General features: G+C 55.9%; 2 protein-coding genes across 7 annotated transcripts; both read right to left on the bottom strand.

Annotated features, from left to right (window-relative positions):
• Positions 1-1,356: 1,356 nt before the first annotated feature.
• On the bottom strand, positions 1,357-13,270 carry DECR2 (2,4-dienoyl-CoA reductase 2). Of its 3 annotated transcripts, XM_045540977.1 has the most exons (9): positions 13,112-13,270; positions 12,414-12,482; positions 11,275-11,326; positions 10,559-10,694; positions 9,312-9,436; positions 9,143-9,236; positions 8,831-8,935; positions 8,360-8,577; positions 3,465-4,174 (listed from the first exon to the last, which is right to left on the bottom strand). In XM_045540977.1, the coding sequence occupies exons 1-8, from the start codon at positions 13,189-13,191 to the stop codon at positions 8,360-8,362; spliced, it is 879 nt and encodes a 292-aa protein (XP_045396933.1). In that variant the 5' UTR covers positions 13,192-13,270; the 3' UTR covers positions 3,465-4,174. The 3 variants fall into 3 exon arrangements, with proteins under 3 accessions (XP_045396932.1, XP_045396933.1, XP_045396931.1); XM_045540976.1 differs by lacking the exon at positions 3,465-4,174 and adding an exon at positions 1,357-1,509 and having other exon boundaries at positions 9,143-9,436; XM_045540975.1 differs by having other exon boundaries at positions 9,143-9,436.
• A 1,428-nt stretch (positions 13,271-14,698) lies between these two features.
• On the bottom strand, positions 14,699-18,019 carry NME4 (NME/NM23 nucleoside diphosphate kinase 4). Of its 4 annotated transcripts, none has more exons than XM_045540983.1 (5): positions 17,919-18,019; positions 16,230-16,363; positions 15,894-15,995; positions 15,653-15,784; positions 14,699-15,121 (listed from the first exon to the last, which is right to left on the bottom strand). In XM_045540983.1, exons 1-5 carry the CDS (start codon positions 18,007-18,009, stop codon positions 15,101-15,103), a joined length of 480 nt encoding a protein of 159 aa, XP_045396939.1. In that variant the 5' UTR covers positions 18,010-18,019; the 3' UTR covers positions 14,699-15,100. The 4 variants fall into 4 exon arrangements, with proteins under 4 accessions (XP_045396939.1, XP_045396937.1, XP_045396938.1 ...); XM_045540981.1 differs by having other exon boundaries at positions 15,653-15,765; XM_045540982.1 differs by having other exon boundaries at positions 15,059-15,219.
• Positions 18,020-24,940: the final 6,921 nt, after the last annotated feature.

Raw genomic sequence — 24,940 nt, 5'->3', positions numbered from 1 at the left:
GAGGATCGCTTGAGCTCAGGAGTTTGAGGTTGCTGTGAGCTAGGATGACACCACGGCACTCTAGCCCCGGCAACAGAGTGACACTGTCTCAAAAAAATAAAAAATAAATAAAAGGTACTTGGGGTAAACACTTTCCTTTGGAACTCACCTAGCAGGTGGATGTCCCCAGTCCCTTCCCGGTGACTCAGCAGATCCTGGCTATATGGCACAGCCTATGTGGCCGGCAGGGAGGGAAAGTGGGTCGAGGACCTCAGGGGTGCAAGTTGAAGGACGTCTGCCCTGAGGTGGGGCCTCAGCACCTGGGTGCTTGCAGCGGGTGGGTGGTGTGACAGACAAGGCTGGACTTGATCACAAACCTCTTTTCCAAAACGCATACTTTTAAAACCGGAGAGGAAATACACTACAATTACAGTAGACCGTGCATATGATGTTCCCCATTTTTGCTAGTCCAGTGAACATAAAGTGGCGTCTTATCATTGTCGTATTTGTACTTACTGAATGCTAGTGCGGTTGAGTGTTTCGTAACTGTATTCATTGCCCACCTGGGATCCCACCTCTGCAAACCACCCAACTGTAGCGCTTGCCTATTTTTCTATTGGGTTCTCTGATTTTTTTTGCCCCAAAATCCCTCATTAGTTTTATATGTTGCAGATATCTTCTCCCTGCCTGTGACCCCTCCATGAACTCTGTGGGGGTCCTCTGATGGGGAAGAGTAAACAAATCTTTGAGTAGTCACATCCATCACTTTTACCTTGGTGGCTTTGCCGGTCATAAGGATGGACAACAGTCCACACTCATTAACAGTCCTCAGAGGATCCAGTTAGCCACACAGAAACCTCACAACTGGATCCCTACCTCACATCAGATGCAAAATAATTACAGAGTAATCAAGACATAAAGGTAGAAAGCGAAACTTTAACAATTTTAGAAAACATTGGAAAATATCTTTATGTCCCTGAAGCAAGAAAATTTCATCTTTTACAAGAATAAAAATCACTTCATGTGGCTCACTGCAAATGAAAAGAAAAAAAGATCACAAACCATTAAAGGAAAAAATGATTAAATACATTAAAATTTTAAGCCTTGCAAAACTGTGGAGACAGAAATCAAATCACTGGGGACCAGGAATGGGAGAGGTTTTGGAATGAAGGAACTGTTCTATAACTTGATTGTAATGGTGGTTCCATAACTGTATGTTTCCCGAAACTCACAGAACTGGACACTACAGAGGATAATTTTTACTGTATGTAAACTATACCTTAATAAATTTTTTTAGTTAAGACTTCTGTTGGACAAACACACATCATAGACTAATGTCTTGGCCTTCTTGGGCTGCTATAACAAAACATGACTGAGTTACTTAAACGACAGACATTTTATTTTTGATAGTTGTGGAGGCTAAAAGGGCCAAGATCAAGGTGCCAGCCAGTTCGGTTCCTGGTGAGTCCCCACTTCCTGGCTCGATGATGGTCACTGTCTTAATCTGTTTTCTGTTGCTTATAACAATACCTGAAATTGAGTAATTTATAAAGAAAAATTTATTTCTTATAGAGGCTAAGAAGTCCAAAGTCAAGGGGCTACATCTGGTGAGGGCCTTCCTGCTGGTGCAGACTCTGCAGAACCCTGAGGTGGCACAGGGCAGCACATGGCGAGGAGCCAAGAATGCTCACTCAGGTCTCTCTTCCTCTCACTCTGGCACCCAGGCTGGAGTGTGCAGTGGTGCCCTCATGGCTCACTGCAGCATCAAACTCCTGGACTCAAGTGATCCTCCTGCCTCAGTCTCCCGAGTAGTTGGGACTGCAGAAGTGTACCACCATGCCGGGCTACTTTTTCTTCATTTTTTGTAGAGATAGGGTCTCACTGTGTTGCCCAGGCTGGTCTCAAACTTCCGGCCTCCAGTGATTCTCCCACCTTGTCTTCCCAAAGTGCTGGGATTACAGGTGTGAGCCACCACATCTGGCTTCTCTTCCTCTTCTTGTAAACCACCTGTCCCACTCCCCTGATAACCCATTTTTCCAGTCCCCTCCTACAGGCCTTACGTCCCAATACTGCCACATTAGGGGTTAAATTTCAACAAGAGTTTTGGAGGGGACAGATATTCAAGCCATAGTAGACATCTTCTCACTGTGTCCTCGTGCCAGAGAGAGCAAGCAGGCTCCCTGTTCTCTTCCTATAAGGGCACTAATCCCATCGAAGGGCCCTGCCCTCGTGAGCTCATATGCCTAACTACCTCCCAAAGACCCATCTCCAAACATCACATTGGTGAGTAGGGCTTCAACATGTAAATTTTAGGGTAGCAACTGGCAAGAGATATTTAGAATGGATGTAACCGACAAAAGATTCATTTCTAGAATACACAAGGAATTCCTCAAAAACCAATAAAGAACAGCAACCCAGTAGGAAAACAAGCAAAGAATACAAATAAGCAGTTCATATTCAATTCAGAAATTCAAATGGCTGATGAGCATATAACAAAGATGCTCAACCTCCTTGGTAAATCAAGGAAATGCGTAAATACAGCATATGACAGGGAGTAAAAGTTGTCTGGTAACACCAGAGAATGTGGGCATTTGGCATCACTAACACAGCTGAAGGTGTGAATGTTCTTCAGTCCGGACTCTCCCTTCTCAGTCCCTGCTCAGTGCCTATGTTCACAAGGAGACAGGAAGAGCGTTCCCTACATATTGGTTTTCACGTGTCCCTGAAGGAAGAACTGAAGCCCTTCGGTGTAGTCTACCGAGAACGAAGACCACGTAGCAGTTAGATGAATGAACATCTGCACACGTGGACACAGGCAGACTTCTCAACCAGCGGGCTGAGAAAAGCAAGTTACGGAGTAACAGATACCATGTAATACCATTTTTGCAAACTTTAAAAACACATAATCAGGCCCGGTGGGTCACACCTGTAATCCTAGCACTCTGGGAGGCCAAGGCGGGAGAATCGCTTGAGTTGAGGAGTTTGAGGTTGCTGTGAGCTAGGCTGACGCCACCGCAGCCTACTCAGGGCAACGGAGTGAGACTGTCTCAAAAAAACTGGGGACAACCCAAATGCGTATCCATGGGTAAATGAACCAACAAACTGGTGCATCATACCGTAGACGACAACTCAGCAATATAAAAAGGAATGAATTATCGATACACACAGCATTGTGGATAAATCTCAGAATGATAATGTTCAGTACAGGAAGCCAGACGGAGTGCACGCTGCACGATCCCACGCACGCAGCTCTGGGAGATGCAGACTGACCTGTAGGGACAGCAGGTCCGCGGCCACTGGGGTAAGGAGAGGGACGGGTGAGAGGGAGGGGTCTTGGGGCCAGGGAAGCACCCAGCAGGTGCTGGGGACCCTTGTGGCCTTGAGCCCACTGAGGGCGCAAACGTGTCAGAACTCATCAAATTACACATTTCCCGTATGTGCAGTTCATCATGTCGTTATACCTAAATAAAGCTATAAACAAAAGCTACCTGCCAAATATTTTTAATTTGCAACTTTGAAAACTAGATTAAAATTTGCATTCAGTAAGGAACTTGGCGAGAAGTCAGATTTAGGTCCAGATCACACTCTCCAGCGGTCGAGAGCACAGAGCCTCACTTGTGTTTACTGATCTTTTATTCAGTGGGGAAGGACTTTTAGTCTCACCTTCAGATTGGGTAAAGTACATTTCTTAGAGTAAAAATAGAACATGAGTTTGTAAGGCACCATTTAACTCCTCCTGACTCAGCCAGAGGGCTTGAAAAATTTCTTATTTTAACATTTCACTCTGAAGTTGCTAGCACCTGCTTCCTGTCTTCCTGATGACAGCGCATCCAGCCCCCACTGCCTGGAGCTCTTCAGAGCCCCTCTGTGCCCACCACACCTCCCCAGGCCAAGCTGGGGGGGCCCGGAGCCGGCAGGGGAGGTCTGCGCAGGGAGCAGAGCTCCCTCAGCCACCTGTCACTTTCCAAAGAGGTGAAGCTCCGGGTCACATCATTCTCCTCCCCACTGTGTAAAAATTGTCCAAATCGCATGTGATGATCGAAGAGCCAAAAGTTAAATCTTCACATTTCTGACAAGCATTTCTCATTCCTTCTTTGACAGACACCTGTCAGGGACGATCTGCCGTCTTCCAACTGCCCTTTCAGCTTCCCAGGTTCTGGGCACCAGGGAGGCAGACCCAAGACCCCTTGGACCACTGGAAAGGAACACAGACACACGCTGAAAACGCAGTGCACTGGGCGACACTGGCCTGGAGCGACTTTGGGTGCTGTGAGTCAGCAGTGGTGCCAACTCGTGTTCTAGAAGCAGCCCCTTGCCAAGCCCGTGGGTGGGGGCTTGACTGCTGCAAGGCAGGCTTGGTCTGTCCCAAAGGACAAGGACAAGATGATGTGGGGGTCAAAGGACAACCCTCAAACCTCACTGCTGATGAGGCTCTTGGGGGCTCACCGTCTTGCTCTTGCTGCCTCTGTGCCACCAGTGAGTCCCCATGAGAGGCAGCGAGAAGCCAGGAAGCCGGGCAGGCACCAGCCCCTCCCCAGCAGGGTAGCACACACTCACTTCTGTCCCCAGCACCCGTGGACAGAGCAGGTGCATGTGCACACTCAGCTGGGGGACAAACGTCCAAGCAAGATTACCTACAACCCAAGTGTCCTCTGGCCCATTGGGGTGGCTCAGCCCTGGCAGGTACCAATGCCCAGGCTGGGAGGGAAAGAGAGGAAGACGATGGGGGGGGGATGAGAGACACACGTGGGGAAAGAGCCAGGCCCAGTGGCGGGGACGACCACGCTGGAGGTAGGAGTCTGGCCTGTGGGAAACGTTACTGCAGGATTTGCAAAACACACACACACACACACACACACACACACACACACACACACACACACGGGGCACAGGCTCCAAGGCCACAGAAGGCAGCACAGACGAACGCCCCCAAGTTAGTGCTGCTCACTTAGGCCGCTCCAGGGTTTTCTTGCTCTCTGTATACACAAAGCTCGGCACACACGGGCATCCACTGCATCCTGTGGGTCACAGTGATGCCTCAGGAGTAAACTGTGCGGCTCACAGCAGGTAGAGGGTGAAGAAGCCCCGTTCGTTTGTTCACTCAACACACACAGCACACAACACAACACTTTTTTTGTTTCTGAGACAGAGTCTCACTCTGTTTCTCGGGCTAGAGTGCCGTGGTGTCAGCCTCACTCACAGCAACCTCAAACTCCTGGGCTCCAGCGATCCTTCTGCCTCAGCCTCCCGAGTAGCTGGGACTACAGGCATGCACCACCATGCCCGGCTAATTTTTTGTATATATCTTAGTTGTTTTGGCTAATTGCTTTCTATTTTTAGTAGAGACGGGGTCTCGATCTTGCTCAGGCTGGTCTCGAACTCCGGAGCTCAAACGATCTGCCCGCCTCGGCCTCCCAGAGTGCTAGGATTACAGGCGTGAGCCACCGCACCCGGCCCACAACACTTTTTAAGATGTGCATCTGCTCCCTGAAACACTGGTGAAGACGTGGAAAGGGGACTGAACCTCGGACCTCCTCTGCGCTGGCTGATGTTTTTATGCACAGCTTTCAAAGGATGGAAGTTAAACACCTTCATCCTCATCAAATGGCGAAGCTCAGAGTTGGCAGCTTCCACAGCTTAAGTTTCAGAAAATTCTCTGACCAAGGTTCACACATAAAAAATGATCCTTCCTTTCAGGCAACCCAGCATTTCCTACATTTTCAAGATACGGTGTATTTGAAGAGAATTTTAGAGACTGCTGCTGTGAATGGGGACAGCCTACTTCTGTGCCGATTGCTGTGGTGTAAATGCCACCACCAAGGCCAACGACAGCTCCGTGAGCCCGAGCGCCACTGCCTCTCCTCGCTGTGCACACCTGGCCCCTCTCTCCCTCACCTGCCTTCCCCAGCTTCATGGCGGGCAAGTGACACCTGCCGGGCGAGCCTGTAACCATCCTTCTGGGTGGTGGCCTCGGCCAAACAGAGTGAGGCCAGTTTCTTGCAGCCAAACTGACAGCCACATCCACACGACAAACAAGGACTTCACTGTCTCTGCACGAAAAGGCTTGGTCCTGGAGCACCTGCCTCCAGACTCTCCAGTCCTCCCGGAGGTTGGCACTCCCACGGGCCCTGGCAGGTGGCCGTTTTTCTTAAACCCGAGCTCCATGCCGCACAATGTTCCCACCGCGACTGCAGAGGCCACAGGGCCTGGCTGCCGTGGCTGGACGCACGTTCTAGACGTAGGTCCACAGACAGGCTGCAGGCGCAGTCAGGTGATTCACTTCCACAGATGGTGCACTCGTGGGGATGTCAACTGTCCGTCCAGCTAATTCCACGCTCAGGGTGCATCGAGTGTCTGGTGCTGCCTGTGGCTGTCAGTTTTCAGTCACTTTGCTAAGCCCCACAGAGGCCACAGCTGGACTCTGAGAAGGCTGAACAGGTTGGACGCCAGGTGTGCTGGGGATGTGGCCCCAACGCGCCGGGCAGGAAAAGGACCTCGGCTAAACTCTGACTGCCGTGGGGTCACCACAGAGCTGCTGCTGGCAAGTGAGTGCTTCCTACTTTTGACCTTGCCTCCCGGGTGACCATGGCTGCTCCTGCTTTGCAGGTGAGGAGCCACGTGTTGAAATGCAGCCCCCTAGAGCTGACTCAACAGCTGTAAGCTTAATACCGTGTTTGCCAAGGTGCCAAACTTCTCTCCCCTTTCCAGGAAGTAAGGCCTGAACACATTCGGGATTTGGGAGAGCAGTGAGCTGGGAGCGGGGAAAACCAGAGTGGGAACCACCGGGCCCAGGGTGGTGCGTGAGGGAAGGGAGGGCACAGGCAGCCAGCCTCCCTCCGGCCTCCCGCTCACCCTCCTGTGTGCAGAGGGGCTGGGCCACGTTCACAAGAGCAAGAAAGGCAAGGCAGAGACCAGCCCGAGGAGAGTGGCCACCAGCGGGCGGGCAGAGGAGGCCGGGCTGGTCCCGGGCCGTGGCCCCCAGGCCCAGCCGCATGGTGGCAGGTTGCCTCCTCAGGGGAGCAGGTGCCCTGCCTGAGGACCGGGGCTTCGGCACCAGGCGGGAAGAGTGTTCCAAACATCACAGAGAAAGGCAGGAAGGAAACACAACCCCAAGCTCTAAGTATCACCAGTGATTCTTTTCAATCATCTTCTTTCTCCTTTCAAAAACTTTTGCAAAGCCCAATGAATACATATTTTTATGTTAAAAAGATTTTTTTTTTTAGGGAAATGCACCTTCTGGCAAGATTGCAAGAACTGTGCGTGTGCAAACTGCAAGTGCAGAAACAGCAGGGCGGCCGCACTTGTGGGACAGCCTAGGGGCTGCCCATAGCTCCTGGCAACTCAGACGAGCACCTCAAAGTTCCAACCAAGGAACCGAAAACAAGGCACAGGATCCAAGTAACCCCTCGGGCCCTGGACCCAGTGAACAAAGGAGGGGCTGGAAGTTCCCGAGGCTGCTGGTCCTGAGGGAAGGTGCCGGTGACAGGGACCAGCCACCCGAGGGCCTGGAAAGTGAGCCCTGAGTGGCCGGGACCAGCTCCTGCGGGGAAGCCCCCGTGGCAGTCCCACGCAGGCGGTGAGCAGCCCCAGCCTGTGTCACTGGAGGCTGACGTGGAGGGTGCCCCTGTCCAGCCAGAGAATCCCATCCCCCACCACGCACCCTCATGAAGGGGCCCAGGACACAGGGCCTGGTGGGTGGCTCAGACGCATCCCTCCAGCCTCTCTGGTTTGACTTCCCTCTGAGGACACAGACTGCCCAGGGCCAGGAGCGAGGAAGGGGAAACGGAGCACAGACTGCCCCATGCCCTCCACCTATGGCAGGCAGGAGCTGCCGAGGACACCCACTGCTCACGTGCAGGGAGGAAGGAGGCCAGCCTGGGGCTGGGGCTGGCAGGCCAGGGACACCCCAGCCGCTTGGCTGTACCCCCACTCCCAGCTGGCCCTCGGTCAGACGCCCACATGGGCAGGGCCAAAGGCCGGGCTCCCCGCCTGGTCGCTCCTGCCCCAGAGGTGGGGCCATGGGGCGGGACAGTGTGGAGGCAGCTAGGTCCCTGGAGGAAGGGCTGGACTCAGGTTTGGTGCTGGGCTCCACTGGGGTCGGGGCGGCTGGAAGCATCCCAGAGCTCAGGAGCGGGCTCAGGGCGGCCCACACTTCTACTGCCTCAGCCTTCCAGCGCTTGTCAGAAACGCCAGCAGAGGCCTAGGTCACAGGGCCTGACTCCCACGCAGCCTGGGGGACCTGTCTGCCCACGGGGCAGCGAGGATGAGGCCCAGGGAGACACCCACCACACTCCTGCAGAGACCTGCCCTCCAATTCCACAGCAGCCCAGCAGGGCGAGGGCAGGAGGGTCAAGGACACAGGTGACGCCGGGACACTCACCTAGAGCTTAGCAGAGAAGGATCCGAAATTTGCCAGCCGCCTGACGTCGTTTGGGAACGTCAGCCAGGCCCCACCGTCAACCACCAGCACGGCCCCTGTCACGTAGGAGGCCAGCGGGCTGGCCAGGTAGAGCGCGCTGTGGGCGACCTCCGTCTTGTTCCCCAGCCTTTGCAGGGGGCTCACCAGGACCTCTGTATTCACGCTGGCCTGGGGGCCACCTGGAAGGTAGCAGGTCAGGCCCCTGTGAGCCCTGGGACCCCCACACCCCCCAGGCCAGCCCTTCCCCAAGCCACATCTGGGAACAACGGGCACATTCAGTGTCACCAAGGCCTAGCAGACAGAGGAGTGCAGCTGCCAAGGAACCAGCACAGGGCTTTCAACATGCACCTGCCAAGGTTCTGGAAGCTTCCATGGGCAGCCTATGCCCCAGGGGAGGATCCGAGGGAGGCCCGCGCTCCCCAAGAGGCTTACCCAGGCGCCGCAATCCCTCTGTGCCACTGATGGGGCCGGGGGCAAGGCTGTTGACACGGATGTTCCGGGGGCCCCACTCCACAGCCAAGTGCCGCGTCATTGCGTCTGCATGGAAGGGAGATGGACATGAGGGGAGGATGCAGGGCCACAGTGCCCTCCGGGGTGGCCCGAGTGTGGGTGGGGGCCCAGGGCCAAGGCCAGGCCTCTCCACTGCCCACAGCTGGGCCCGGCTTCTCCTGCAGATGGCCGCCTTCCAGGGTGGTCAGGAGTGGGGCCCACAGAGAACCCAGGCGGCAGGCGGGGTGCCCCTACCCATGGCTGCCTTGGCTGAGCCCGCATGCACCTGGAGCACCTGGCCCCGGTTCCCCAGGGTCGCAGTGATGTTCACGATCACCCCTCCATGGTCCTGCAACACATGGGGGGGGCGGGGGCAGTGAGCAGGTGACCAGAAGACAGGAGGCTCAGCCGGGAGGACACCTACCCGGAAGAACTTCTCGTAGAGCACGCGGGACACGTTGAAAGTGCCAACGGTGTCGATGTCCATCACAGTCTTGAAGGCGTTGAAGGACAACGCGCTCGCAGGGCAGAGGAAATTCCCAGCTGCACCTGCAGAGTAAGGGGGACAGCAGGCGTGCTGGGGCCCTGGGACAGGCATGCCAGGAAGGCAGTGGCCCTGCAGGGAGGGCGCAGGACGGAGCCCGTGTGCCCTGCAGGCAGGTGGAGCACATGGACCCTCAGGGTGCTCCAGGCTGGACAGGGAGGAGACCCTTGCACTCGGACAGGACAGAGACAGGATATCATGGGTGGAACTGTGTCCCCTGGAAAGACACGCTGCAGTCCTGACCTCTGGCACCTGTGAACGTGGCATTTTGAAAACAGGGTCTTTGCAGATATAACCAAGTTACAATGAAGTCACACTGAATTAGAGTGAGCCCCAAATCCAATGACTGATGTCCCCATAATAAGAGAAGACGCAGAGACACACATGCCACGTGACACAGGCAGAGAGTACAGCAATGTGTCTATGAGCCAAGGACAGCCGGCAACACGGGAGCTAAGATAAAGGCATGGAACAGGTCCTCCCCTAGAGCTTCGGAGAACATGGCTCTGCTATCACCTTGACCTTGGACTTTCTGGCCTCCAAGTCTGAGAAAGAGTACATTTCTGTCGTCTTAAGCTGCACAGGTTGTGGCGCTTTGTTACCCCAGGACACTAATGCACAGGACAGTTCTAAAAGAGAATTTCTGCAAGTGAACATTAATGCAAAGTGTGGACTACCATTAGTAATGACAAATCGATACTCTTCGTCAACTGTAGCAAATGCAAGATGTTACTGGTAAGGAAAACTGGGGGTAGGTATATGGAATTCCATGTACTACCTGCTCAACGATTCTGTAAATCTTAAAGTGTACTAAAAACATAAGGTCTATTACTTTCCTTTAAGGGAGAATTTCAGGACACGAGGTACCCCTGGGCCTGTGTCAGTCACATTCAAGGGCAGTGGCGTGAGTGCAGGCTGTGCTGACCCGCCACCTGGAAGCAGCAGACTCTGGCCAGAGACAGAGCCCTGGGTCTTTGCCTCCGGTACCCACAGTGGCTGCAGCTGTGCCTGAGGTGGGCACCTAGGTTCTCTGGCACAGTCCCCATGCAAGGACCAGAGTTCTGGGGCCTCCAAATGGTATTGCTGACCTGCTAGAAGCCCCCAAGCCTTGCTCAACACTGACTCACAGTTAATGAGAATGTCGATTTTGCCAAACTCCTTTAGTGCCTGGTCCACAGCAGCCATGACGGCTGGGGGCGCTCGGACGTCCATAGACAGAGGGAGGCACCGCTGGCCAGTGGCAGCAGCTAGCTTCTTGGCAGCCTAGGAGCCAGACAAAAAGACACAGGGGGACAGCACAGCAGCCTCAGCCTGGAGGAACAGCCTTCAGAGTCCATGAGGATGACATGTCCAGGTTCTACCCGGACCCTGGATTTGCTGCTGGGCCCCACTCTGGGAAGTCCAGCCTCCAAGTGGCCCCTCCCTGCAGCCATGAGCCCTGGTGGGTGTTTGTAAGACATCCCACGCTCTCTATCAGCCCCCTAGCTCTCTATCAGCCCCCTACCCCTGCCCAGAATCCTCCCTTTGTTCTACCACCACTGGTCAAGGGCAGCCCCGCCTGAATTCCCGTCCCTGCCAGAGGTGGCACTGGTGAGATTCTAGGCTGAGTCAAGGACCCAGGTCAGTGGGACAGCTTCATAACCCTACTAAGCCCAGAGATCTCTCTGGTGGCCACATTACCCCCCAATATGAGGGCCCATCACAGGACCCAGTAATCACTTCCCCAAAGCTCCACATTTGGGAGAGGAGAAAGTTCTGGTGTCACTATCCCCTGCAGTCTCCTAGCCCAGGCTCAGGGGCCCCCACAGCTACCCGTGGATGGGGCCACCGGAGAGAGTCTCACCATAGACACTCTTGGCAGGCTCCGGCTGGCGATGACTGTGTGGCAGCCATGCCTGCAAAACCAGACGGCAGGCGTGAGGACAGCAAGGGGTGAGGGGCACTCCCAGGTGGGCTCCTGCCCAGGCACTCTAGCAGAGATCCCACCCCAGAGTTTCTGAGCCCGAGTCAAGGGCTGAAGGCACGACTGGCAGAGGGCATGGTCTGAGCGGGGCTCAGCAACTGTGGAGGGACCTCAGGCAAATGCCATTGTTGCCCATCCCGGGGCTTCTGGGCTGGGCCCCTCTGGCATGGGGTATCCCAGTCACATAGGCGTGCAGACCCCACCCTAAACACCTTGTGCATGCAGAGACAGCTGTGGGCCACAGATGCAGCCCAACATCTGCCCGGGGGTCTGCTTTGTCCCCCTGGCTCAGCCCCACATGCCTGAGCCCCCTTCCCCCCGTGGAGTTGGAGTGAAGGGCATAGAGCCCATTCTGAAGCAGGGTGCCTCCCCTGCCCCACACCCTGACAAACACAGCCTCACAGTAACAGCAAAGGCAGCTACTGCCTGCTAAGCAGGTCCTTGGGAGCTACAACAGCCCAGCTGATCCTCAAAACGACCCTGAGCATAAATGGCCGGGCTCTTCTGGGAGAAGCAACATGCTCAAAGCCTCAGCTTTAAAGACAAGTCCACCCAACCTCTCCCTGTGGGACTCACCTCTTTGGTATTTAAAGTAGGGGCGCTTGGGGGAACCGGGGAAGGGTCCCTCTCCCCCAGCTTCAGCCTAACTCTGGGCTTCTGCCAGGTAGGGTGACAAGTTGCTAACCCCAGCCTGAGGTCACAGAACTTGCTTGTGTCCCCAGAAAATGTGCTCTCCATGGTAGGGGGGTCTGATACAACCCGCCCTGACCCCAGCTCTGTGAGGCCCCAAGACCAGAGCCACATGACCTCCGTTGGCCTCTAGGAGACCCCAGAGTCCAGCCTCCCCGCTGGGCCAATACCTGACCCCTCCCCAGACCCTCTAGGAGGCATTTGGACCCTGCTGGGCAGGCGGGGGACGTCCACGCCCCACCCCCTAGAGTTCCACCAGCCACCGAGCATCTTGTCCAAGGAGCCCAGGATCCAGCAGGGGCGCGGAGGGGCCCCAGAGCAGTGCTCACCTCATGAAAATCTCAGCAATCCGGAACCCAATCCCAGAGCCACCGCCAGTGATAAACGCCACTTTGTCCCTGAGAGCAGAAAAAAGGAGGCTCTTTAAAAAGATCGCTGTTACTGTAATCCTAGCACTCTGGGAAGCCGAGGCGGGTGGATTCTTTGAGCTCAGGAGTTCGAGACCAGCCTGAGCAAGAGCGAGACCCCCATCTCTACTATTGAAAAAAAAATACAAAGAAATTAGTTGGACAACTAAAAATATATAGAAAAAATTAGCCAGGCATGTCCCAGCTACTCGGGAGGCTGAGGCAGGAGGATGGCTTGAGCCCAGGAGTTTGAGGTTGCTGTGAGCCAGGCTGACGCCACGGCACTGTAGCCCGGACAACAGTGACACTCTGTCTCAAAAAAAAAAAAAAAAAAAAAAAATCGATGTTCACAGGGGGGCAGGCGGGGGCCGCGGACGGCTCGGACCCTCCCACTGGGCGCTTCCGCCCGGTCGGAATTGTTGACAAGCAACGTGCATGACTTTTACAGGAAGAAAAGAAAAAGCTGCTTTTCGAAACCTGGTATTTCTGGGCTTTCTGGGTCTTCAGGAAAAGTGACTTCAACCTAAAACTCTGTTCAGAAGGTGACCGGGCGCGACCTGCTTTCAAACGCCCGAGCCGTCGCCACCCCGACCGCACGGCGCGGCGGGACGGACGCTCACCGGAGCAGGTCCGGGTGGAAGAGGTGGCGGTACTCAGGCAGGCAGGAGTCGTCCTCCACGTCGGGCGGCGGCTGCGCCATGGCGATCGGCGCGGCGGGAGCAGCGAGCGCCCAGGAACCCGGCCCGGAAACGGCCTCGACCTTCGCCCCCGGCGTTCTTCCGGGACAAGCCCCACCCCGGGCCCGCCCTCATAGAGGCCCCGCCCCCACGCGCGGCATGCTGGGACTGGTAGTCCCCGCGCACGGCATGCTGGGACTGGAAGTCGGTCCGGGCCGCGGGCGCAGGCGCAGTGCGGCGCGGGGCGCCGGGTGCGACCCCCGCGGCCTTTCCTGGGGCGGGGCGTCCGCGCCGTGGTCGGAGCCCGCCGGCCGCATCCGACGCTCCCGGTTCCCGCTGGGAGGCCAGGCTCGCGGGGCGGGGCGGCCCGGGGCTTCGCGGCCCCCGCCACCGCCGCGGGCCCAGCCGTGCTCCTGAGACACCGAGTTGGGGAGTCTGAGCCCCTCGCCCCGCACCTCGCCCTCCCCGGCTGCACCAATACGGCGGCGGAGCGAAGGGAAAGCGGCGGCGAACGAGGTGGCCTTTCCCTCGCGTGGCCGTCCTTAGGGCCAGTTCCCCGCATGACCGGTTTGGCGGCCAGTAAAGCGCCGCTGGCGCTCCATCCGCGCCCCACGTGGCGAATCAGGCGGTGGCGGATGCCCTGAACCCGGGACCCGGGCAACCGTCACCAACACGTCAAAAAGTAGAGTAAGTGACGCCCCAGTTGGCTTCAGCAGGTGTAATGACAGGCAGGGTCTGCTACCTGCGCTGAGGGCCCGAGGACACTCCTGTAGCACGCACCGACTCCCGGACCCAGGGGTGGGGTGCGGTGTCAACGCAGCCACAACTGGATGCCAGGCAGCTCCCGCCGGCTTTGGGCCACCTGAGGCCACAAAGTGGCGGAGGTCTGTGGTCACCAGGCTCATTCTGCCCTGGGGGCTCTCAGCCCCCACCTACCCCTTCCTGCCCCCTCGAGCTGCAGCCTCAAGGCTGCTCCTCCTGGGACAGCACCAACCCTGGGGCTGAGCCTGTATCCCCCAGATCTCCGGCTGGAGGTCCCTGGACCCTTGGCTGGCTCATACATTCAACAAAGTTTTGGATCCCTTCCTGAGTGTGCAAGACAGTAGGCTTCATTTTTATTATTTATTTTTGCTTTGAGTCAGAATCTCTGTTGCCTGGGCTGGAGTACAGTGGCATGATCATAGCTCCTTGCAGCCTCAAACTCCTAGGCTAAGTGAGCCTCCCACCTCCGCCTCCCCAGTAGCTGGGACTATCCGCGCATGCCACCACACCAGGCTAGTTTTTCTTACTTTTTTTTTTTTTTTTTTTTTGGTAGAGATGGGGGTCTTGCTGTGTTGCCAGGCTGGTCTCAAACTCCTGGGCTCAAGTAATCCTCCTGCCTCAACCTCCCAAAGTGCTGGGATTACAGGCATGAGCCACCCTGCCTGGCCACCTTCATTTTTAAACTGCTTACAACTTGCATAAAAGCGTCATTTCTACCTCAGAGAGGAAGAAGTCATTGTGACTTCATATGAGTGCACCACCCCCATGTCCAGCACAGTGAATTTTAATATCTCTGCTTTAGGAGAGAAGCGATTACACTACCCACCTTTGAAGACACCCCAAAGGTTGTCCGGCACTTTGGTACAGAAAAGATTTGGTCCAATCTTATGCTGGTTGTGATTCAGAAAGGCACATAAAGTTGGTGGCTCAAACTCCTCCAGGCTGGGGTGCAGCAGGTGAACAAGGAAGTGATTTGGGAGACGGGTATGGGCGTGGGCTTGAATTCTTGTTGACCGAGGTAGTTGGTCCTGGTTGGACGCTGGGGTGGCCAAGGGCAGCCTGAGCCCTCAGGCTGGGTACACGCTGCTCGGATGGCCCCCATCTGCCCAGTTCACCAGCTCACTGCTCTGGAACCACAACTGGATCTCTCTCCGGGCCCCCTCTATGGAGTCACTGGCGTGGATGATGTTCCTGTGCCAGGTGGCAGGAGGGAAAGGTAAGGCTCAGGCTGCAGTGTGCACCTCGGGGGGGTTCCAGCGTCCATCCTTTACTCCCCTGTTGCCCTGTGTCTAGGGAAACAAGCCAGGTGATTGTGCAGAGGAGAAAGAATAACAGGGGACTGGGAAACCGGGTTCCAGCCTGGCCTCAGCCTCTTGCTCACAACCTCCTGCACCAGCCCAGACCCCAGCTTGTGGGCACATCATTTCCCCCCAGCTGTCCCGCGCCAGCCCCTAGGGGCGTGTGGCAAGTTAGATAACAGGCAACGATGGCAGAGTAGACGCACAACACAAAGCAAATGCTTCATCTCCTACGTGCAGGAAAGGGTTGTGAAGAAAGCTCCAGCGACATAAGCTGTGATGTCCCACTGTAAGTCTTTTGGCTTCACCTTCAGCTCAGCAAGACACCTGGGTCTTGTGGATCTGCCTTAGGAACAGGCCATCACCCCAAACACTGGCCCTCCTTGCCCCCGAGTGGGCAGCTGAGTGTGCCAGGGCCCCATACCTGCTGATGTGGATGCTGAAGTCTCCCCGGATGGTCCCAGGGGCGGCCTCTGCCGAGTCCGTATGTCCTATCATGGCCCTTGAGGCACGGACCACATTGTACCCTTCCCAGACCTGCAGCAAGAGATAAAGTCTGGGGAGAAATCGAGAGAGCCAAGGGCCCCCAGGTTCAATCCAGGGCCCTTCCTTTTGCTCGGGGGAAGACACACCTGCAGCCCCTCCACTGCCCCTGCCCGCCATACCATAGCCACTACTGGCCCGGAGCTCATGTAGCTGATGAGGGCTGGGTAGAAGGGCTTTCTCCTCAGGTCCTGGTAGTGCTCAGCAAGGACGCTCTCAGGCGCCTGGGTGGATAGGGGGAGGGGTAAGACAAGCCCCCAGAGAGGGAACTCCGGGCACTGGACAGGTGGCTGTGGTGCCCTGACCTCAGAGCACCTTGAAGGTAACACCTACGTGGGTTCTCAGCCACAGAACAGATGCCTTCCCACCCGCCGCTTCAGCTACCAAAGCCAGGACATTCCCCTGACACTAGCTGAGATGTCCCCTCAGGGACACCCACCAGCCGTGAGCCCTGGTACCTGCAGCATCTTCATCCCCACCAGCTTGAAGCCCCGCCTCTCAAAGCGCTGGATCACATCCCCAACCAGCCGCCGCTGCACCCCATCTGGCTTCACCGCCACCAAGGTCCGCTCCCGGGTCCAGGAGGGCCCTCCTTTAAAAGAGGAGGGTTCAGAGCTGCTGCGGCTTCACGCTTCCATGTCCCCCCGACCTGGGCTCCTCTGCCAGGGCCCAGGCAGCACCGGGCTTAGGGTGTCTGCTTCTACCCGGGGCAGCTCTGGATGAGACTGGTATGGTACCCAGAGCCAGGAAGTGCCGCCGTGGCACTGCCTGTCGGGGATACCCAGGGCAGAATGTCCCCAGGTCTTCTAGCCTGTCGGAGGGGCCACAGCTTTGCTCAGGCAGTGGCAGAAGCTGCCGAAGATGGAGCCAGCTTCCCCTGTTGCCTAGGGGCCGGGGAGGCACAGCCCCGCTCAGTGACTGCCTGGAGGCCTAGAGATGCTGCACAACTCTGGCCTCGATTTTGACTACTGTCTCTCTGCGTGATGGCACAGACATGGTCTGGACCTCAGACCATCCCCTGGATTTGAGGTGAAGGAATGGCAGAGACCCAGGGAAAAGTGCTCTTCTTCCACCAGGTGGGCCCTGGACACAGGGACAAAAGGGGCCTGAAGATGAAGAGGGCAGGTAGAGGGTTCTTGTCTGCAGCCAGCAGACTCTAGCGGGCTTCTTTCTCTCACACCCTGCCAGGCGGGAACTCTGCCGCTGGGGGGTCCCAAGGCCAGCGCTGAGCTCTGCCCCAGCCTGTCTCCTCTGGAGGGGGGACTGCCAGGGAGCCAGGAGGCACGGTCACCCTCCTGCAGCAGCCCCAGGCCACTCCCAGAGTGATGCTGACCCCCTAGCATTAGGTCCAAAGTCAAATGCTGCTTTTAAAAAGAGCCCAGACCCTGGATGTCCTGCAAAAAGAGTGGACAGAACCAAAGGAGACATGGCCAGTTAAGGTGCAGGCAGGCTGCACGTCTGGCCTCACCCCAGGAAGGAATATTAACCACAGCTCACGCTGAGTAGCAAGCGGGCCGTGGGTGCCCACCACAGGCCTTCAGGACTGAATGAGGCCCACGCGAGGAACGCCCTGGCTTGTTTGTTCCCCCCAAACCCAGTTCACAGGGGTCCCTCTTCGAGCCTGGGGGCTCTACCGCCAGCTGCTCTGTGCCTTGGAGGATGGCAGTCACTTGTGAGGGCCTATGGAAGGAACATTATGGTATCTGGCTCTCAGGAAGCACCCTGCGAGTTGGCAACAGAGGGCCAAGCGGACATAGGGCCTAGTGTCCCCACTCTGGCCTAACTTGGCGGGAGAAGGCCCAGCCACAGCGGCTCCTAGGGAATGCTCCTCTGCTGGGGACGGGCCCCTCCAGGAGACCCCCGCCAAGGGGACCTCCGTCACCGCCCTGTGCGGCCTCCTGGCCTTTGGCTTTCAATCGTTCCGGGGCCCTCGGCCCCCAGCCGGACCGAGGCACCCTGGGGAGACGCGCGGCAGAGCCCCGGCCAGGTGGGAGGGGAACCCGGGGGCGGGGGAGAGCGCCGGTCCGAGTCTGCGCCTCCAGACTTGGCTGGACCCCCACCCCCGGCCTGCCCCGCCGCACGTGCGCGAACAAAGGCCGAGCGGCGCGCCCTCCCGCCGGCCTCCCGGGTCGTCCGGCCCGACTCACCCGAGCAGGTGCGCGCGAGCAGGCCAGGGCCTGGGGCGTGCAGGCCGCAGCGCAGCCCCCGCAGCGCGGCGCGCCCGAAGAGGCCGCCCATGGCGCGGGGCGGCGGGGAGCGCGGCCGGGAGCCGGGACGGGAGGGCGGTGCCAGGCCCCAGGCCCATCCTCCGGCCCCGGCCCCGCCCCGGCCCCCAGCCCACCACGGATCTGCCCGCCCGGCCCGGCCTCCAGCCCGCCGCAGACCCGCCCCGGCCCCGCCTCCTGGCCCCGGCCGCGCTCGGGGTCTGCGCCTGCACCGCCGCTGGCCCGCGCTCCAGGCCCCCTGCACCAGCAGAGCCCGGGGCTCACAGGCACGTAGGAGTGATGTGGTTTTTTTTTAGATAGGGTCTCGCTCTGCTGCCCAGGCTGGAGTGAAGCGACGTTATCACAGCTCACTGCAACCTCCACTCCTGGGCTCAAGCATCCTCCTGCCTCAGCCTCCGGAGCAGCTGGGACTACAGGTGCCACCACCGCGCCCAGATACTTTTTCTTTTTAGTAGAGACGGGGTCTCGCGCTGCCTCTGGCTGGTCTCGAACTCCTGAGCTCAAGTGATCCTCCTGCCTCGGCCTCCCCGGGTGCTAGAATTACAGGCGTGAGCCACCGCGCCCAGATGTGGGAATGTTTAATGTCGATTTGTGTCGAAATCAGAAGAAAAAACAAAATATAATAATAGTGAATCCAGCTTGGATTATATTCGTCTTTATACCAACGCATCATTAAATATCTTCTAAAATATTTTTCACGGGGGAAGGCCCCACCCAAATCCTAATACTGCCCTGTTGGCAGGGTCAGCGTCTCTAGAGCCGTCTCCTCTGGGACCCGGGCTCCCTTGGAGATGACACCGTCCCTAGGAGGAGGGCACTAGAGGCAAGGTTAGACCAGGGTTTCTCAACCTGCCCTTAGTCCGTGAATTTGAGTGGGAAGAAACTCCACCTTCATTGCCTACTGGCCTCCCACGTGAAGGTGAAGGTGAGGGACCAGCCCTGCCCCTAGATTCAGGCTGTGACTTTCCACGAACGGAAATCCCAGGTACAATAGTGTTGGTGTAGATGCCAAGACATGCTCCTGTCTGAAATAGGCCATCTCCTGCTAGGTCTTTCTTAATGAGTTTTTAGAAAAACATATATTGTTTTTGCTGCCATTGTGAATGGAATTGTCTTCTTAATTTCATTTTAAATTGTCCACTGCAGGTGTATAAAATGCAATTGATTTCTGTATATTGATCGTGTAACTTCCAACCTTGCTGAATTCATTTGTTCTAATAGTTTTTTTAATTGAATTTCTTGGGATTTTCTACATACAAGATCATGGCATATGGGAATAGAGATAGTTATACTTCTTCCTTTCCAATCTGGATGCCTTTTATTTTATTTTCTTGTCTCATTTCTCTGGCTGAAATCTCCTATACAATGTTAAATAGAAGTGGCCCTCTTTTTCCAGTGTGTTAGGTGGGAGGTTAAGTTGTTGGTTTGAGCTTTCTTCTTTCTTACTTCCCTCAGTAAGAGCTATAAATTTCTGCTTTAGTTGTATTACATAAGTTATGACATGTTGTGTCTTCATTCTCATTTATCTCAAAGTATTTTCTGATTTCCCTTTTGAGTTCATATTCCTATATTCTGAAAACTACAAATCATTATTGAAAGAAATTAAAGATGATCTAAATAAATAGAAAAACATTTCACATTCATGGATTGGAAGTCTTAACATTATTAAGAGGGCAGTTCTCGAACTGATCAGTAGGTTCAAATCAGTCTCTGCCAGAATCTCAGCTGAGTTTTTTGTAGAAACTGACAAGCAGATCCTAAAATTCAATGGACTTGCAAGAGACCCAGAATAGCCAGAAATTTCTGAAAAAGAACAAAGAAGAACTTGCACTTCCTGATTTCAAAACACATTACACAAAAAGCCGGAAAAAAAAAATTATACAATTACTGTAACACAGACAGTGACAGGGGTAGACATATAGAGCAATGGAATGCCACTGAATGTCCAGTAATACACCCCTACACGTATGGTCAACAGATTTTGGCAAAGGTGCCAAGACCATTCAATGGGGAAAGAATAGTCTTTTCAATAAATGGTGCTGGGACAACTGAATAGTCAGATGCAAAAGAATGAAGTTGAACCCTTACCTCATACCATACACAAAAAAATTAACTCAAAATGGATCAGTGACCTAGGTGTAAGAACTAAAATTATAAAACTCTTGGAAGAAAAATCAGGGGTAAATCTTCGTGATCTTGGATTTGGCAAAAGATTTTTAGATATGACATCAAAAGCATGGACAACAGGCTGGGCTCGGTGGCTCACACCTATAATCCTAGCACTCTGGGAGGCCGAGGCTGGAGGATTGCTTGATCTTAGGAGTTCGAGACCAGCCTGAGCAAGAGTGAGACCTCATCTCTATCAAAAAGGAAAAGAAATTTAAAAAAAAAGCATGAGCAGCAAAATAAAAAATAAACTGTACATCATCAAAGTTAAAAACTTTTGTGCTTCAAAGGACATGGTCAAGAAAGTACAAAAGCAACCTACAGAATGGGAGAAAATATTTGCAAATTATCTATTTGGTAAGGGACTTGTGTCTAGAATATACATAAAGAACTCTTCCAACTCAATGATAAAATACAAATAACCCAATTAAAAATTGGTAATAGGCTGGGTGCAGTGGCTCATGCTGGTGTTAATGGGAAAAAAGCCAAACTCTATAAAATAATTTTAAAGAGATTTATTCTGAGCCAAATTTGAGGACCATGACCCAGAGCCACAACCAGAAGCCTTGAGCACGTGAATTTGCTGTGGCTGGGTCACAGTTTGGTTTTATACATTTCAGGGAGACGGGTTACAGGTAAAGTCGTCATAAATCAATACATGGAAGCTGTACATTGGTTCGGTCTGAAAAGGCGGGCCATCTCGAAGGAGGGGGTTACAGGTTATAGGTGGGTTTAAGGATTCTTTGACTTGTAATTGGTTAAAGACAGGTGCCTCATGCCTGTAATCCTAGCACTCTGGGAGGCTGAGGCAGGTGGATCCTTTGAGCTCAGGAGTTCGAGACCAGCCTGAGCAAGGACAAGACCCCTGTCTCTACTAAAAATAGAAAGAAAGTAGCTGGACAACTAAAAATATACAGAAAAAATTAGCTGGGCATGGTGGCGCATGCCTGTAGTCCCAGCTACTCAGGAGGCTGAGGCAGAAGGATTGTCTGAACCCAGGAGTTTGAGGTTGCTGTGAGCAAGGCTGACGCCATGGCACTCTAGCCCTCTAGCCCAGGGAACAGAGTGAGACTCTGTCTCAAGAAAAAAAAAAAAAAAAGAAAGAAAAGACAGGAAGCTTTGTCTAAAGGCTTGGAATGTTTTAACATAGGAGCTGTTTATCAGAGACAAGCCACCGGACATAGATTTGTTGTGTAAATTGAGGCCCTGCAGGTCGTCTTGCATACCCTCAGGCCTGTTAATGGGTTACAAAAGATGTCTCCAAGAAGGGAGGGGGGCCTGATAAGGCACGTCTGATCTCCCTCCTCCTGGCAGGCAATTTAATTTTAGGATATTCCTTTGGCCACAGGGGGTCCATTCAGTCAGCTGGAGGGGGGGTTGAACGTTAAGATTTTATTTTAGTTCACACTGGTAATCCCAGCACGTTCAGAAGCCAAGATGGGAGGATCACTTGAGCCCAGGAGTTCAAGACTAGCCTGGTTAACATAGTGAGACCCTGTCTCTACAAAAAATAAAATTAAAGAAAAGCTGGGTGTGGCGGTGTGCCCATAGTTCCAGCTACTTGGGAGGCTGAGGCAGGAGGATCTCTTGAGCCCAGGAGTTTGAGGTTACAGTGAGCTGTGAGGACTCCACTGCACACCAGCCTGGATGACAGAGTGAGACCCTATCTCAAAAAAAAAAAAATTCGTAGCATATCTACATTATCACTTATTCACCCATTCCCCTCACAGAGCTCCCAGGTTTTTGCAACTATCAACAATTCCGCTGCAAGCACTCTTGCGTGTTGTATTACATGTTAATATTGCCACACTAATTTTCAAAAGGGTAAGGTGGCTCACATTCCTGCCCGCAAAGTGTGAGCTGCCTGTTGCCTGAGAGGGCTGCGTGAGCTTTGTTTGGACCAGGTGCCTGGTTTCAATGTGCGCCCTGGCCGCCAGCGTGCTTGAGCTGCGTTGTGTGTTGCAGTTCTTCCCCCTGCTACTGCTCGGCGACTCAGCAGAGCCCAGGGCTTCTTGTCCCCCTGCAAGTTCACCAGCCTTCATATGCAGCACAGGGTGGGGGGACTGCTGCCTCCCTTCCTCCCCAGTGGGGAACTTGGGCACAAGAACCTCACTAAGGTGACACACTCAGGGGAGGGCTGTGGGGGCGGTCTGAGCCCAGCCTGGAGCAGCGAGTGGACCTAGATGGAACAGTCCCGGTGCTGCTGCCCACAGCTGCTGTCCCCGCGTGACTCGGAGCCAGCTCAGTGGGGAGGCGCAGCACACTAAAATCACCGCTCAGCAAAATCCAGAATGTGACCTCTGTCCCTTTAAATTGAGAACCACCTGGGAGCCCCCTGCAGCCAGGGCTGAGGGGGGCCCAGCCCAGATTCCAGGGGAACAAAGGATCTGTTGATGGCTTTGTACCTAGGGCTTCCTTCCTCCCAGGCCAACACCCTCCACCTCCTTTTCTCTGGCCATCGGTGGCCTTGGGTTTTCCGGGTCAGCTTCCTCTCCCCCACCCCAGATCCTCCCTGCCCACCACCAAATACAGAGTTCAAAAGGTACAAACTGGTACAGTCGACACCACCCCCCCCCCCACGACACCAGGTCCCCTCCCCCAGGGTCAACCAGGCTAGCCGGCTGCTGGGTCCTTCCAGAGTTACTCTGTGCCTTCGATGCGCACCAATGAAATGTATTTTTCTCCCTTTTCTACAAAAACAGCAGCTTTATGAGCACACGGCCCTGCTCCTCCCTTTTGTTCCAGCTACTGCTGTATCTGGTAGTCCGTTTCCAACCAGCGCAAAGCGCTTCCCGTTCCTCCTTTTGCAGCCGCACCGGAGTGCGGCGTTTGAGCTGCGGTGTGCACAGGCACGGTCTGAACGCCCACCAGCCCATGCCCACGTCCAGGTGTGTGTGCACAGGCACAGTCTGAACGCCCACCAGCCCATGCCCACGTCCAGGTGTGTGTGAACAGGCACGGTCTGAACGGCCACCAGCCAATGCCCACGTCCTGGTGTGTGTGAACAGGCACGGTCTGAACGGCCACCAGCCAATGCCCACGTCCAGGTGTGTGCTGTGCCGGACAGCGGTGGGCACGTGCAGCCTCACACAGCGGTGGACGCGGCCGCGGGGACATTGGGATGTGGAATTGCCGCATCCGAGGCGCGGTGCTCTATTTTGGTGGAGGAGTCCAGAGCCTCCCCTGCGGCTCACCCTGACACTCACCGGCTACAACAAGCGCGTCCCTTGGCCACAATGTCACCCTTTCGGTGTGATTACACTTTTAGATCTCTGCCAATTAATTAGGTGAAAGAAAAAAGTCATTTCAGTGCCTTTGAATTTGCATTTCCCTTAGGAGGGAAGTGGATGCCTGTCCCGTGTCATTTGCATATCCTTTTCAGGAACCCAGTTGGCAAGGCATTCTCTGGTCGTTTCCTGGTGGGATCATGGATTTGTAGCTCTTTAGTGTTAACCTTAATAAGATTGGCCCTTTGTGGCAAGAGTTGCAAGCACACCCCCCACCCCCGTTTGTGGCTTGTTTTTTTAACTTCACTTAGGCAGTTTTTCTCTGCAGAAAAATTTTCATTTACCATATTGTTTCTCAGTCTTACCTCCGACGTCTTCCGAGTTTAGTGCTATACCCAGAAGAGCCTCCCCCCCCAGACTCTGACAAAGTCCCCCCAATTTTCTTTTAGCGTCTAGCGCTTTTATGGTTTCCTTTTTTGTGCTCAAATCTTTAATCTGTTTGGAATCCATTCCGGCGCGAAGCGTGAGGAGTTAATCCCGCCGCCTTTATCGCATACTAAAATCGCTCACAGGGAACCTTTTCATGTTTCCATAAAAGCATTTTTTACACACACTCGTAGTAGCAGCTTTTTGGCGCGAAGGCCTGAGGGTCCCGGCCTGGGGACCCCGACGCGGTCAGGGGACCGGCTCCGGCCCGCGCGGACCGTGGGGGGAGCCCCTGCGCCCGGCCAGAGCCCAGCGCCCCCCGCAGCCCCCGGGGGCTCGGCCCGGCCTCGTCGCCGCGCGTCCGGCCCGCAGCGTGGCTCAGTTCAGCGAACCGACCGACCGTGGGGGTCCCAGAGCCTCCAGGAAGAAGTCTGGGGCGCTCCGTCACCTCCCACCGCCTGGCATCTCCTGCGCGTTCCAATTCACGCCCCGCGCGACCCCTCGGTCCCGTGCCCCCGCGGCAGCTCTGGGTCGCGGGCGACTCCTCCGTCCCGTGTGACTCCTCCGCTGCCCGAACCCCGTGCACCCCACGTGACCCGGCATCCTCTCCTGCCCGGTGTGGCCCAACACCGCGCGCCAGGTCGCCGGTCCGCGTTCCCTGCCCTTCGTCACCTCCCTCCCACCCTCTTCCCTCGCGCTCCTCGGAGCTCGCGTCCTCGCGGGGCCCGAGCCCCTCGGCCCCGGCTCCCCGCGGGCCCCCCCGCCCCCCATCCCGGCTCCCCGCGGCCCCCCCGCCCCCCATCCCGGCTCCCCGCGCCCCCCCCGCCCCCCATCCCGGCTCCCCGCGCCCCCCCCGCGCCCCCCACTCCAGCTCTCCGCCCCCCCCCCGCCGGCGCCCCTCCGACCCGGTTTCCGGCGACCCCGCAACCCCCCGCCGGCGCACCCCGGACCCGGCTGCCCGAGCCCCACCCCGCCCGCGCCCTGGCGACCCGGCTCCCCGCGGGGCGGGGCCTCGCAGGCGGAAGTGCCCGGGGCTACGGCGGCGGGGACCCGCCGGGCCATGGGAGCCCGGGGCAGAGACTGCGGCGGCGGCCGCCCGGGTGGCGGCGGGGGCGGTCGGCGGCG

This window comes from Lemur catta, chromosome 2 (assembly GCF_020740605.2).
Source record: "Lemur catta isolate mLemCat1 chromosome 2, mLemCat1.pri, whole genome shotgun sequence".
Taxonomy (NCBI): Eukaryota; Metazoa; Chordata; class Mammalia; order Primates; family Lemuridae; genus Lemur; species Lemur catta.
This window is presented reverse-complemented; position numbering and strand designations above follow the sequence as displayed.